We start from the raw sequence: 14,799 nt of genomic DNA, 5'->3' as shown, positions 1-14,799 counted from the left end.
CAACACTGGGGACTGAGCCCACAACCCAAGCATGTGCCCTGACCTGGAATCAAACTGTGACCTCCTAGTCATAGCTCAACACTCAACCACTGAGCCCTGTCTGCCAGGCCATTTTTTGTTTCTGAATCAGCATCTAAATACCCTTTCCATGTTAGGGGAATCACTCATTCTATGAATTTTGGTGTAAGAAGTTAAAATGACCAGGCCACTTGTTCTCACAAAACATTTTCATCCCAACACCTGCTGCCTTCACCCTGCAGCTAGGTGCTGGCACATGATCCTGTGTTCGGGTCTGCGTTTCACCCAGCTGATAATCAGGTGCATTTACCTAAGACTTGGAGTCGAGAGCTAATGACACAAAGACACAGGTATCCTAGCATTTCTAAGTTTCATCCCTTCTTTGAACTGAACAGGACAGTTTTTCTGTTTAAACCTGACAGTTAGTTTCTCTTGCTTACAACTAAGAACTTGAGTGATGCCATAAGTTTTCTAGAGGAGCAGTGTTCCTCAACTATTGTGCAGAGAAATCCCTGGGCTTCGTATTAAAATGCGGATTCTGAATGAAATGCAGGTCTGGGATGGGGCTTGGGGTTTGCATTTGAAACAAGCTCCAGAAAATGGCAGTGATGCTGGCCTGTGGTCCACACGTGAAGAAGGAAGGATGGAGGGAAGGGATGACAGTCTAAAAGAAGACAGAGTTGGCAGGAAAAAAAGAGTAACAACAAAAACGCATGTTCTAGTTAAATTAGGGCAGACCAGCTCCTGTAATTTTAAAATAATAAATAATAAAATTTAAAATGTACAAAGACTCCAACACAATAGAATTGTAGTCTTTATTTGTCTTTTTAAATCCTCACCTGAGGATAGGTTTTTATTGATTTTTTAGAGAGAGGAGAAGAAGAGAGAGAAACATTGATGTGAGAAACATCAATTGGTTGCCTCCTGTAAACTCACAACCTAGGTATGTGCCCTGAGCAGGAACTGAACCCACAACCTTGTGGTGTATGGGACATAACATTCCCACCAACTGAGCCATCCAGCCAGGGCAGAATTGCACTCTTATGTAACAATACTGAGCCAGTGAAAGTAAATGGGAAGCTCAATTCCATGTGTTCAGGATCCCAGGTTGATTGCGGGTGGGGGTCTGCCATCTTCAGCTCATGGCTTCCCAGATCACCTTAAGTGTCAGATTTGTATTCCATGCAGATAGGAATGGAAAAGAAAATCAATTATTTCAACTTTTTATTATAAAATAAAAAACAGATAAAGAAATCCACACACAATAAGTATATACTTTATTAAATTATCATTATGCAAACACTCTTACAATGACTACCAAGGTCAAGAAATATAATTGTGCTGCCTCCCTAGATATTCCTCTGGGTTCCTCTTGCCTCCCTTCAAAATAACCACTATTGCCTGGCCAGCATGACTCAGTGATTGAGCATTGACCTATGAACCAGAAGATCACGGTTCAATTCCTGGTCAGGGCACATGCGCAGGTTGCAGGCTCAATCCCCAGTGTGGGGCGTGCAGGAGGCAGCTGATCAGTGATCCTTTCTCATTCTCTCTCTTTCTCTCTCTCTCTCTCTCCCTCTCTGAAGTAAATAAAAATATATTAAAACAAAAACAAAATAACCACTATCCTGACATTTAGGGTGTTCACTTTCTTATTTTTCTTTATGGTTTTATCACCCTAATGTGCATCTTTAGATGATATAGTTTAGTTTTGCCCACATCTGGGGATACAACTTTTAGTCTCAATCTAGTGCATCCCCCCCCCCCATCCCTTTGTTTGGCTTATAATCCGTCTGTTGCAAAACTCAGACTTTTTGTACTGTCAGTTTTCCTTAGTTGTATTTTGCTGGTAAAATGTGTGTGGTGCAGTTTCAGGTTATTCTGTTCTCTGTATTTCTGTAAATCCCTAAAGGGATCCAGAGCCTCTACCAGTTTTAGGTTTGGTTCCTTTGGCAACACTGCAGCTGGGGATGCGCTATTTCATCATAAGGCACTGGTTGTCTCTTTTTTGTGATGTTTTCAATAACTGTTGTCTATTGCCTAAATTTTTAAATTCCTTAAGTTTTCAAAATGGTGACAGTCTATCATTTTGTTTTCATTTGTTAAGCAGAATAAGTTTATTAACAGACACTTTCCTCATAAAGAATTTGAGTTCACATAGGAATGGCAAGATATATGCTTGATTTTTTTTCAAGATAAATTAGTTGGTTCTTTGTTATTTTCTGAAAGTAACCGATTTCTTTTTTAAGTCATTATACATTAATGAATTTAAGGATATTTAAAGGTTTTATCCCACTGGGATTTTTAATCTGAATGAAATTTAAATTGTCTAGTATTTGGCCAAGTGGAAGCCTCAAGAGTTATTCTTGCATGACCTTAGTAGTCTTTGATGGCTCTTTACTATCTGGTATAACAAGATATTTACATATTTCCAGCTTCAAAAAAACCTAGAACCAGACATTTTTCCAAGAAGCCCTGGTGTTTTAGTGGAAAATTGTACTTCAAGATGTTCAATGCTACTGAACTTAGCTAACCTGTTCATGCCTTTTCATTGGACACACTGGGGAATTAAATTTCAAACTTCAAATTTTATGTATTCATATCGATATTTCTACTTTAGATTTAGGGTAATAGGATCTTTCCTTAACTTCCTTCTTTTTTTCTTCCACATGGGTTAGTAAGGACAAAGGAGATGAGAAATAAACTCTCATAACTGATCAGTTACTTTAGTCTACTTTTAGTTTTAGAATAACAATATCCCTATTACCACTATTATTAAAATTACATAAAGAAGTTAAAATTGTTTTGTATATCCTATTTTCTATCTTGTCTCATTTTTACATGGTTGTACTATGTCTTCATTGCCAGATTATACAACCATTTCATATTATCCTCTCTCCCACTTAACATATATTTAGTTCTATAAATAAATATATATCTAATGCTCACTGCCAGTTCTTAAGTTGCTGTTTTTCTAGTTATTTTGGTTGTTAAACTCATTCTATTACAGATTCCCCAAAAAAGATTTTGAGAATAATACTTTCTGAGTTTTTGCAAGTTGATCAAATTTTGTCTGTGTCTCTGTCCTTCAAAGTCAGTTTTGCTAGTTATAAAATTATTAGCTCACATTTTCTTTCCTTCAGTATCTTAAACAGATTACCTCATTTTTTTCTGGCATATAGCTTTGTTGTTGAGAAGTCTGATGATCATCTATTTTTTTCCCTTTTAAAACATGTGCTCTACTTGCCTAAATTCACAATCCCCCTTTTGTTTTCTTTAGAGTCTAGTTATTTTGGTTGTTATTGTGGGTCAGTCTTCTCAGGTACATGATATGTTTTTTCAAAATGTAGTGTGTTTGTATATATTATGTACATTTTATATATACATAATATAACTTATGTGAATATATAACATGCTTATATATTTATATATTATGTTTTTAAAGAATATCTGCATGAGTTATGATTTTTTTTTTAATTTTTATTGTTCAGATTACATTTGTTCCTCTCCCCCCCCCCATAACTCCCCTCCTTCCAGTTCCCGCCCCACCCTCCGCCCTCACTCCCCACCCACTGTCCTCATCCATAGGTGCACGATTTTTGTCCAGTCTCTTCCCGCATCTCCCATTCCCCTTTCCCCCCCAAGAATAGTCAGTCCATTCCCTTTCTATGTCCCTGATTCATTATAATCACCAGTTCATTCTGTACATCAGATTATTGATTCACTTGATTCTTAGATTCACTTGTTGATAGATGCTTGTTTGTTGTTCACAATTTGTATCTTTACCTTTTTCTTCTTCCTCTTCTTAAAGGATACCTTTCAGCATTTCGTATAATACTGGTTTAGTGGTGATGAACTCCTTTAGCTTTTCCTTGTCTGTGAAGCTCTTTATCTGACCTTCAATTCTGAATGATAGCTTTGCTGGATAAAGTAATCTTGGTTGTAGGTTCTTGGTATTCAGCACTTTGAATATTTCTTGCCATTCCCTTCTGGCCTGCAAAGTTTCTGTTGAGAAATCAGCTGACAGTCGTATGGGTATTCCCTTGTAGGTAATTGAGTCTCTTTCTCTTGCTGCTTTTAAGATTCTCTCTTTGTCTTTTGCTCTTGGCATTTTAATTATGATGTGTCTTGGTGTGGTCCTCTTTGGATTCCTTTTGTTTGGGGTTCTCTGCGCTTCTTGGACCTGTAAGTCCATTTCTTTCACCAGGTGGGGGAAGTTTTCTGCCATTATTTCTTGAAATAGGTTTTCAAAATCTTGCTGTCTCTCATCTTCTGGCACCCCAATAATTCTGATATTATTCCGCTTGAAACTGTCCCAGAGGCTCCTTACACTATCTTCACACTTTCGGATTCTTTTTTCATTTTGCTTTTCCAGTTGGGTGTTTTTTGTCAAATCTTTGACTTGATTCTTGTGCTCCTCTGGTCTGCTATTGGGTATAATATTCTTTATTTCAGTCCGTGTATGCTTACTTTCTAATTTCTTTATCGTAGCATCGAGGGTCTCATTAGTTTTCGTGAGGCTCTCCACAAGTTTTTTGCAAACCCTCAAAATTGCGATTCTTAGCTCCATATCCTCCATTTCTGTCATGTTTTTTTGTCTCCGCATCTTTTATGCTTTCTTGGTGCACCCCCTTGTGGTCTTTGTGCGCAGTCTTGTTCTAGCCAAGCCTTAATTGTTGTAGTTAACACTAGAGGGATTTGACCACCAGGCCGACTGACTATAGGAATCAGCTGTGTGGAAAACTTCAGTCCTCTGGGGAGGCGCTAGTCCAGCCTTTGCCTGAGGCGATCGGCAAATGGCTCTGCGCAGGGCTTGGGCGGGGCGGGATCAACAGGGCGGGGGGAGGGAGCAGCTATGGCCGCTCTCAGTCCGTCTCCAGGGGCTCTGCCTCTCTGTCCCCGTAACCGCTGCAAACCTCGGAGGGACCGTAGCCAGACAGTCCCGCTTCTCCCGTTTGAGTCAGGGTCCCTAGAGACTCGCCCGGATCTGTAGCCCAGAGTCTGAGACTCACTCCTGATTGAAAACGACAACCGCACCCTCAGCCACCAGCCCGCTTTGCGCGCGCACCGCCGCACCACAGTACCTTTAAATTTTCCACACTGCGCCTCCTCTAAGCCTCGTAATGCTGTTGTTTTTCCTTCTAGTTGAAGAGTCTCTCCTCAGCCAGCCTTCCTGTGGTTCTGGGTGATGTCTGTTCTGTCTTTTAGTTGTATTTTTGAAGTGGTTGTTCGAGGCAGCAAACTCCGGTGTTTACCTATGCCGCCATCTTGGTTTCTCCGAGTTATGATTTTTAGTATATGTTCTGTTTTCTTCCTTTGATTTTTTTCTTCAGGGACCTCTGGTAGTCATATATTGAATTTTCTTTGCCTATTTTCAAGATGTATCACCTTTTCTCAAATCTTTTTTATCTCTTTTATTAAAAAACTAGAGGCCCCCAAAAAACACACACACACACACAAAAACTAGAGGCCCAGTGCATGAAAATTGTGCAAGGGTGGGGTCCTTAGGTCTGGCCGGCGATCAGGACTGATTGGGGCCTTCCGGCTGCCTGCTGGGGCCTTCCTGCCAGCTGCTGGCCAGGGCCTGCTGGACAGGGGGGAGGGACTGCGGGAGGTTGGCCAGCTGCAGGGAGGAACCAGAGAAAGTTGGCTGGCCGTGGGAGGTTGGCTGTGGGAGCACACTGACCATCAAGGGGAAGCTCCTGCATTGAGCGTCTGCCCCTTTGGTCAGTGTGCATCATAGCGACTGGTCGTTCTGGTTGTTCCAGTCATTCTGGCATTCCAGTTGCTTAGGCTTTTATATATATAGACTAGAGGCCCGTGCACTGGGGGCAGGGGGTGTCCCTCAGCCCGGCCTGCACCCTCTCGCATTCCGGGACCCCTCGCTCCTTACCACCCACCTGCTCGCTGCTCCTTACCTCTTGGCTCGCTAGTCCTTAACACTGCCACGAAGGTGGGAGAGGCTCCCACTACCGCTGCTGTGCTTGCCAGCTGTGAGCCCGGCTTCTGGCTGAGCAGCACTCCCACTGTGGGAGCACACTGACCACCAGGGGGCAGCTCCTATGTTGAGCGTCTGCCCCCTGGTGGTCAGTGCGCATCATAGCGACCGGCCGTTCTGGTCATTTCGCTGTAATGGTCACTTAGGCTTTTATTATATAGATTATTTTTTATTTTAAATTTTTTCTTTTCTCTTAAAGCATTGTCTGTTGTGTTTACTTATTCATGTTTAGTCTTCTTTTTCAAATGATTTTTCTGATATTCATAATTCTTTCTTGACTTTCATGACTTCATTCTACGATATTTTTCTTTCTGATTTATGTTGTTCTCTCATATCTTATATCATTGTCTTAGTGTGCTTTAATTTACTTTAAATAGTAGATTGCAGTTTTAATTTGTTTTACAGGCACATCTTTCTGGCATGCTTTCAGTGTGTATAGGGATGATATATTTCATATTCTCATTTTTCTTATAGTAACTTTATATGAGTTTGACCTTGATAACTTTATGTTGTTCATTTTTATGTGAAATCCATCTTTCCTTAAGGTTTAGAAAAAGGCTTGATGCATGTAGCTCTTCTAGCTTTACAGAGCTCTGTCATCTGTTATTTTTGTGTGGCTTGATGGGTTAGATAGCCTGGCTCTGCTCATCTCCCCCACTTTATCTAGACCTTTTCTTTCTTTTATCGATGTTGTCACTGTCAAGTTCAATTTTGATTACACTCCCAATAGTTTCTCCTGCATGTGGGGCTCTGTCCTGGAAGACAGCTATGGCAGGTCAGTTTCAAGTGGCCATTGCTCTGTCCCCTTCAGATCTTCTTAACCGTGGGCTCTGCCACTTTATAATTGCAGGCAAATTAGCTAGCTTTTCTAAGTCCCAACTTCTTTTTTTAAAAAAAAATTATATATTTTTTTATTGATTTCAGAGAGAAAGGTAGAAATAGAAACATCAGTGATGAAAGAGAATCATTGATCCATTGCCTCCTACACACCCCCTACTGAGGATCGAGCCCACAACTCGGGCATGTGCCCTGACTGGGAATTGAACCGTGACCTTCTGGTTCATAGGTCAACCTCTGAGCCACACTGGCTGGGCCCATGTTCTTGAGTTGAAAAACTGATATAAGGATAATCTGTATCTCATAGTGTTGATGTGTGGACTAAATGGTATAATATGCAAAAGTCTTAGTTGAATATCTGGCACATTATATATACCTGGGGCATATGAACTCACCAAAAACCAACATTATTCCTGCACAGTAATTTAGCACAGGTTGCCAAATGAATAGCTAATTAATGTTAACTTTCTATAAGGTTTACTATATTTTATATGGTGAAATGTAAAATCCAATTGGGAGGTAAACCAAACTAAGTTATACATACACACATATATACTTTATGGTAATTAGTGCAAAAGGAACTGAAATTTGTTTAAAGTTCTTCTGACCAATGCAAGTGTGTATGTATCACCTTATCTAAAGATCTGCCTGACTACTCCTGCATAGGTATATTTGTCTGGGAAACATACACATCGTTAATCATCTTCTTTTGTGTTTATTTACATTTGGATGTGTTCTCCCTGTGTACATTTGGACAATTGCAGTTTTTTCCCTCTTTGGTTATTGTTGAAAGTATTACAGATGTCCCCTATTTTCCCCTCCTTTGCCCCCCTCCACCCAGCCCCTGCCCCAACCCAGGCTTGAGATCATTTTTCAGGTTCAGTGTAATTTCATTTTCATGCAGCTGCCCTGCTTCCGGTTTTAACATGTAGGAATGATGTGTAATTATGCTAGAAATGTGGGTCTTTTATTCTTACTTACCTTGAAAAATAATTATAAGTACTTCTTTCTGGATCACAGTAACTATATCGCCATAGCACCTGGGCAGAATCATTTTGAGATTGTTAGATATTTCATGTTTCCCCCTCTATCAAACACAGACAATGTATCTAGAAAGGGCAGGAGACTGCAAAGCGGGCCAGTTCCAGGGTGGATTCTAGGCCCAACTCCTCATCTGAAATTCTGCCCACTTGCTTTTTGATGCCTAGATCTCTTCTTTTTCTAAAGAGCCCAAGTCCTTGAACTTGATCACCATTTAAAACATCCTGGAGACCTTTGGGCCAATGAAGGATGAGAGCAGACCATTGATGGGAGAGGGCCTATAATGTATTGGGCTATCAGCCATATGTTCAACTTTTAAGTTGACACATACTAGTAAGGGGGGGTGGAAAAGGTGAAGGAGCTGAAGTACAAACTGCCAGTTATAAAATTAGTCCCAGGGCTGTAATGTGCCACATAGGGAATATAGTCAATGATGTCATTACTATGATGGGTGCTAGACTTATTATGGTCATCACTTCATAAGATATATCTAATAGCTATGTTGTACACCTGAAACTAATTTAATAGTGAAAATCAACTATAATTAAAAAAAACAACACACAAAAACACCACCACAGATTTGACACATCATTTTAATGGATAATGGAAGCTGGGCATAGTCTAGAAAAACTGTATTACTGGGCAGTAGTTTAATCTATTCTGTCACATGAGTAATAGACTCATAAATAGACCATTTTTCCCCCTAATTGTGTGTGTTTTTGTTTTTGTGCTTATTGTAGCTTCGGAAAGCTGTGATGGATCACATCTCTGATTCTTTCCTGGAAACCAACGTCCCTTTGCTGGTTCTCATTGAGGCTGCAAAGAGTGGGAATGAGAAGGAGGTGAAGGAATATGCCCAGGTTTTCCGTGAACATGCCAACAAGCTGGTGGAGGTAAGTCAAGAGAGGCCTGGAGACTGGGATTTAGCCACAGGTGTGTTTTCTCCATGTGGCTCCTGGAATTTCAACAGGCAGCCGTTCTACGGTTTTCCTGGAGTAATAACGTCGTGGAACCTTTCTCTTCTTTGCTTTCTAAGGACTCCATCCCTTTCAAAAGAAGCAGGTTCTCAGCCATCTCTCCTCTCAGTATCCCACACACCAAATATGATGTGGAACATGTCTCTTAATATCGCTGAACAATAGACGGAGGTTGAAACAGAAGTAGAAGGAACACTCCAAAGTCCTGAATTTGATGGGTAGAAACTGTCAGTTGGAAGTTTAAACCTTTCCCTCTTCTTCCTCCGCATCCCCCTCTCCACTCCCCACTCCTAACCTCGATTAGCTGTCCACATTAGGAACGTGTGAAAAAAATCCTCCCTCCCCCAAAGAGACGTTCAGAGTCTTGCTGAAGGATCTTGGGGCAGTGGTAGGAGTATAAGTACAGGGTCAGAAGTACAGAATATGTGAGAGACATCTGGGGGAGTTATTTTATAAGTGGGAAATTGTGCTGTGTGATATTGAAAAAAAGTTTTTTTTCTCCGCCCCCAAGGGAAACAAAATAAAAGTGAAATGACAACCCTGCTGTCTAAATCTAGGAGCTGAAAACCAACAGCTTGGCAAAGGTTGGATTTAGTGATGTGCAGCGACATGGAAAATGACAGATGTTAAGCAGGAGATGTGTGTGCTAGAGAAAAAGATTGCAGGAGGGCGAGGACCCCCGCACATTTAGGAAATGGTTGTCAGGGGCGGGTCCAAATGTTTGCAGGCTCAGGGCACTCACCAACCGCCACCACCACCACAATAATCTCAGGTGTGTCGCCACTGTAATTCCAAATAAAATTACTCAAAATGTCAGACAGGTTGAATGCAAGCTCAAAGTGAAAATGGTTTCCCTCTTAGGATGGCAAAATTAAATTCTGGCTAAGCTCATCAGATGTGAAATCCTCTCCATGTTTCTTGGAGTGAGTGACAGGCTGTGCTCCTATTTAATTGTGCCCTGTGTACCTGCCCAGTGTGGTTAGGCCAGCACGGCCGTTGCCTGGGGCTGAAGACAGCAGGCAGCAGGATGTTCAGCATCAGGCCCAGAGGGAGCCCCGGGTCCTCTAGGACCCCATCTGTGTCCTCACGCATGATAGCAGTCAGCAAGTCGAATGTGCAAAATCCTAGTCCAAAGTAGTGGAACCCTGAGCCCTCTACCATAACCCTAGTGTCTTCATGCAACTCCAGCCTAGAGCTAAAACACAGGGTCAGAGTTATCTGATCAAGGGAGTCTTTCTGGCTCTGTCCCCACCTACGAGGCAAGCACTCCATTACCCTTCATATTTTACCCACATTTTCTGAGAGGTCACTTAACCATTGAGGGAGGAATCCAGAGTCTTTCCAGGGTTGTCCTTGGTAGCCCCGGCCATTTCCATGTCTTGAGAAAGAGAAGGTGAAGAAGAAGCCAGGTGGAGGGGACAGAGAGGAGGAAGAGGAGGAAAAGAAATAATGCTGAATGCACGCTACAGAAGTTCTCAATAGTCGTGTGTAATAAAATAATAGTAGTAACATACAGACATAGTGTCCCATTGATATATTTACAGTATTTATGAGACACTTGCAGAAGTTATAGAAAACACCAATGAACTGTGTGTTATGGGCATCGTGGGTAAAGAAAGGGATGTAGTTTAAAGTTGCATGATAAATATCTCCTACTTCCAGTCCTGTCATATATTTTTAATGTGCAAGACTGTTACGGTGTTTCTGTACTTCTGTATGCAGCCTCAGTTACAGATAATACGTAGAGTTCAGACTTGACATCCTGTAGGAATGTGAGGCCCGGGCCAATAGCCCTAGTGACTGCTCATTCTCTCTTCTCCTGTGGTGGACCCTGGACACATCACCATTTTGCCCCGCCCCATCCACAGGTTTCACTGGAGGGAAATCCAACCACTTGGAGTGATCCTTGATCTTCAACTTGTGGCAGAACAGAAAGAAAGCTTGGGCCCCACATCCCAGAAAATTGCTGTCCTACCTTCTTCGGTTATTCCCTTCATGGCCCCTGACGGGGTCTTGAGGGTGGGGGGAAAGGTCAATGCAGTCAGCTACATTTTAGAATGTCTGGATGTCCAGGTAGACGTAGGGGCTAGAGTGTGGCCTCAGTTTGATTAGAGAGGAACTGGAAACAAAAGAATTTCTGTAGCTTGTCCTTTAAATATTAGTAAGTGCCTCATTGCTGATGCATACATGAAATGAACTTGGAGCCCTGGGCTGAGAGTCACCCTTTTCCTAATTTTGAAAGTGTCTCTGTGGACTTGGGCATCTTTCTGGACGTGTCTTTGTCTATAATATGAAAAACTTTGTTGATATGTTGATTTTATATCCATTGACCTTGGTAAATTCACTTACAAATTCCAAAAGTTTGACTATATCCTTTTGGATTTTTTATGCACACAATTGTGTTGTCTGTGAATTTTAATAGTTGTATTTCTTCTTTTCCAATTCTTATATATTGTTTTTTCCCCCTCACATTATTTCACTACCCAGACATTCAGCATCATTGTAATAATAGATATTTTTGTAACTTATAGATCCCAGTGAGATGTATATATTTTACCATTAATAATATTGTGTATTCCAGATTTCTTGCAGCTACTTTTATTAGATTATTTTAGTCATCTTCTGTTACCCCTTTGCTGAATTAATTTCTTAAATCACAAATAAGTACTGTAGAATTTTATCAAATGCATTATCTGTAGACTTTGAGCCAACTATATGATTTTTATCTCTTTTATTCACCTTTAGAGGTATTGGTGTCAAAATTTTGCTTTCCTTCAAAAATGAGTAAGAAATTATTCTTTTTATTGTTTGGAGTAATGAATGTGTAAGACGGGCATTATTTATTTTGTAAATATTTGGAGAAATTCAATGATATAGCAATCTGAGTCTGGGTATATATTTGAGGAAAGGTTTAAAAATTGCAGGTTTTATTTTTTTTACTAAATGTATGGCTAAATCTTCTATTTTGGGTGCAGGGAGTTTTAGTGATTGTATTCTAGGAAATTGTTATTTTCATTTCATTTTCTATTTTTTTGACATAAAATTGTGTATCTCTTCTTATTTTTTTTAATGTGCAATAATCTGCATTACTGTTTCCCTCCCATCCCCCCATTCCTCCTATTGCAATCAGTCCCTTTTTAATTGATTAGGTTTGCAAGAGGTTTATCAATTTAATAATCCTTTCTGAAATACAGCTTTCAGCTTTGTAGACTTTCTTTGTTGACTATTTTAGTTATACTCTTATCTTTATATTCCCTTTGTCTGCTTTCTTCTGGCACAACTTATTGTTCTTTTTCTAACTTTTTGAAATGAATGATCACATCATTGATTTTTAGCCTTTTAAAAATGTTAGTAATATATGCATTTAAGTCTATAAATTTCTCCCTTAGCTATGCTTATGTCTGGTTATTGTCTATTGCCTAGCCCCCTCATGCTGTCTTCATCTGTGTATAGTTTCCCTGAAATTATCTATTGAGTTCATTTTTTAAAAGACTTTCTAGTCAAATTAAAAAAAAATGATTTCTGTTCTCTGGTAAGAATCATTATCAGGTCATCTCCTTTAAAAGTATATTAATGATAGTTATTTTAAAAATCCAAGTCAAATACTCCATGATTTCGGTCAATTTTGTTTCTGGTTTGTGGTTACCCCAGAGAGGGCACCTCCCCCACTTGGCTTGGGTTTTGCTGCAGCAACAACTGTCACCAAGAGGATATGAACAGGTGTATTACTCACATGCACGGACTTTCTGGGGGGCGGGGGGAGAGGGCAGAGCAGGACCCAAGCCTGTCCACAGTGGCTTCAGTAAAGACAAGAGCAAGTGGTTTGGGTTTTTATCATGTAAGGGGCTGGGGCTGGGGTCAAGATCTCCATGCAGGGGGCTGGGGTTTGAACGGTGTGAACTTTAAAAAAAAAGGTGGGCTGCTTTAATCAGCTTGTCCAGTTGTGGGGCAAGACGAAAGGGGGGACGAGTGGGGCTTAGATGCGATCAGCAAACATTCAAGGAGTTAGACTGTTCATTACCACTCACCTGTGACGTTTGACTGATGAACGGAATGCACCAGGTTTTATTGAATTGGATTGGAACTTGTTTCAGTAAGCAAGTAGGGAGCTCCATGAGGCTTTCAAACTGGAGACAGACTTTATTATGGTGTCTGTTTTTATTATTTGATTTTTACCTGAATTATTTTTTATAAGCCAGGTAATATTTGGTTGAAGGATAAACATCTGTATGGAAAAATATAGAGGGTTTATGTCAGTCTATTTGGCTGCTATAGCAAGATACCACAAACTGGGTGGTTTATAGACAACATACATTTATTTCCCATGACTCTGGAGGCTGGGAAGTCCACGATCAAGGCTCCAGCGTGGGGAGGGCCCTCTTCCAGGTTCACAGCAGGTGCCTTCTTGCTGTGTCCTCACAGAGTGGATGGGGGTGGGGAGGGGTTTCTGTTGAGTCCTTTTATAAGAACATTAATCCCACTCATAAGAGCTCTACCTTCATGACTAAGAACCTCCCAAGGCCTCACCTCCTAGTATCATCACATCGGGCATTAAGATTTCAACATATGAATTTAGGGGTAACACAACAGTCAGAACATAGCAGCCAGAATAATGTGTTTTCCTCCAGAGACAATTCAGCCTGTCTTCTGAAGGGCAGCAGGAGGGTGACCGTCTCAATCCATCAACGACTGAAGTGACTGGACGCTGGGTTGTAGTCCTACTAAGGCAGTGATTCTCAACCTTCCTAATGCCGCGACCCTTTAATACAGTTCCTCATGTTGTGGTGACCCCCAACCATAAAATTATTTTCGTTGCTACTTCATAACTGTAATTTTGCTACTGTTATGAATCATAATGTAAATATCTGATATGCAGGATGTATTTTCATTGTTACAAATTGAACATAATTAAAGCATAGTGATGAATCACAAAAACAATATGTAATTATATATGTGTTTTCCGATGGTTCTTAGGCGACCCCTGTGAAAGGGTCGTTCGACCCCCAAAGGGGTCATGACCCACAGGTTGAGAACCGCTGTACTAAGGTATAATCTGTCTTCCTTTTACCCCGGCCTACGGAATAGTCTTCCAGGGGTGGCAACACAGGGCCAGTTGTGTTATTTAGTAACCCACCTCCCTTGTGAAGCATTTACTCCAATTTTTGTCTGTCCAACATCACGAGAAGGCTGTAAACTTTGCTTTTTTATGCTTCCAATTTGCTTTTTGACCGCTGCTATACGTAACTTAATAGACAAAGGTCTTGGGAGAAAACTGGTGATAAAGTGCCAATCTTTGAATCTGCCTTCTCTATGGGACCTTTGCTTTACGTCTTTGCTTCCTGGGCTCGCCTGGACACCAGCTTTTGCCTCCCGGGCCTCAGGAGATTGCTGCAAACCCTCAAGAGTTATCTTCCTCTCCACTCTGCCAGGCAGCTCAGGTTCCCTGTCAACACTACGAGTGAGCAAATCTCTGGGAGGAAAAAGGAAATGCAGAGAGTTGAGCTCTCTCAATGACCATCTCTTTTTGATCTTGTCTAAGTTTTGACCTCTGAGGCCGTGTCCCATGCTTTTAAGCAAATTATTTTTATTTTGCATTTCTAGTTCCCAACAGGAAGGGGGGTGTTATTTATCTTCCCATGGCTAGAAGTGGAAGCTCCTGAGAGCTGGCTTAGTAAGTTTGTGGGGTGTTTTTGGTTGCTGTGAAGATTTTTAGGCAGAAATCTCTTCATTCAGTTGAAATATTGAGTTTCCATAGTTCAAATAAATACACAAACCAATAAAAGCTGTTCTGAATGAATTGAAATGATCACCCCTATGCTCTGTCTACTTTCTGCAATTCCTCGCACCAAACACACAGCCTCACAACCCTTCACAGCATTTTATCTCTATTTGGGAACCTCTGATGGATCTCTAAGTTGTCATTAATAT

General features: G+C 40.9%; 1 protein-coding gene across 7 annotated transcripts in view; it reads left to right on the top strand.

The window, feature by feature from the left end:
• CTNNA2 (catenin alpha 2) overlaps window positions 1-14,799 on the top strand; it is a 962,766-nt gene that overhangs the window by 733,414 nt on the left and 214,553 nt on the right. For all 7 annotated transcript variants that reach the window (XM_006098480.1, XM_023762210.1, XM_023762215.1 and 4 more), the window contains one exon: window positions 8,635-8,787. In XM_006098480.1, coding sequence (XP_006098542.1) covers window positions 8,635-8,787 — 153 coding nt within the window. The remainder of the gene's footprint in view (window positions 1-8,634; window positions 8,788-14,799) is intronic.

This window comes from Myotis lucifugus, unplaced genomic scaffold, assembly GCF_000147115.1.
Source record: "Myotis lucifugus unplaced genomic scaffold, Myoluc2.0 scaffold_237, whole genome shotgun sequence".
Taxonomy (NCBI): Eukaryota; Metazoa; Chordata; class Mammalia; order Chiroptera; family Vespertilionidae; genus Myotis; species Myotis lucifugus.
This window is presented reverse-complemented; position numbering and strand designations above follow the sequence as displayed.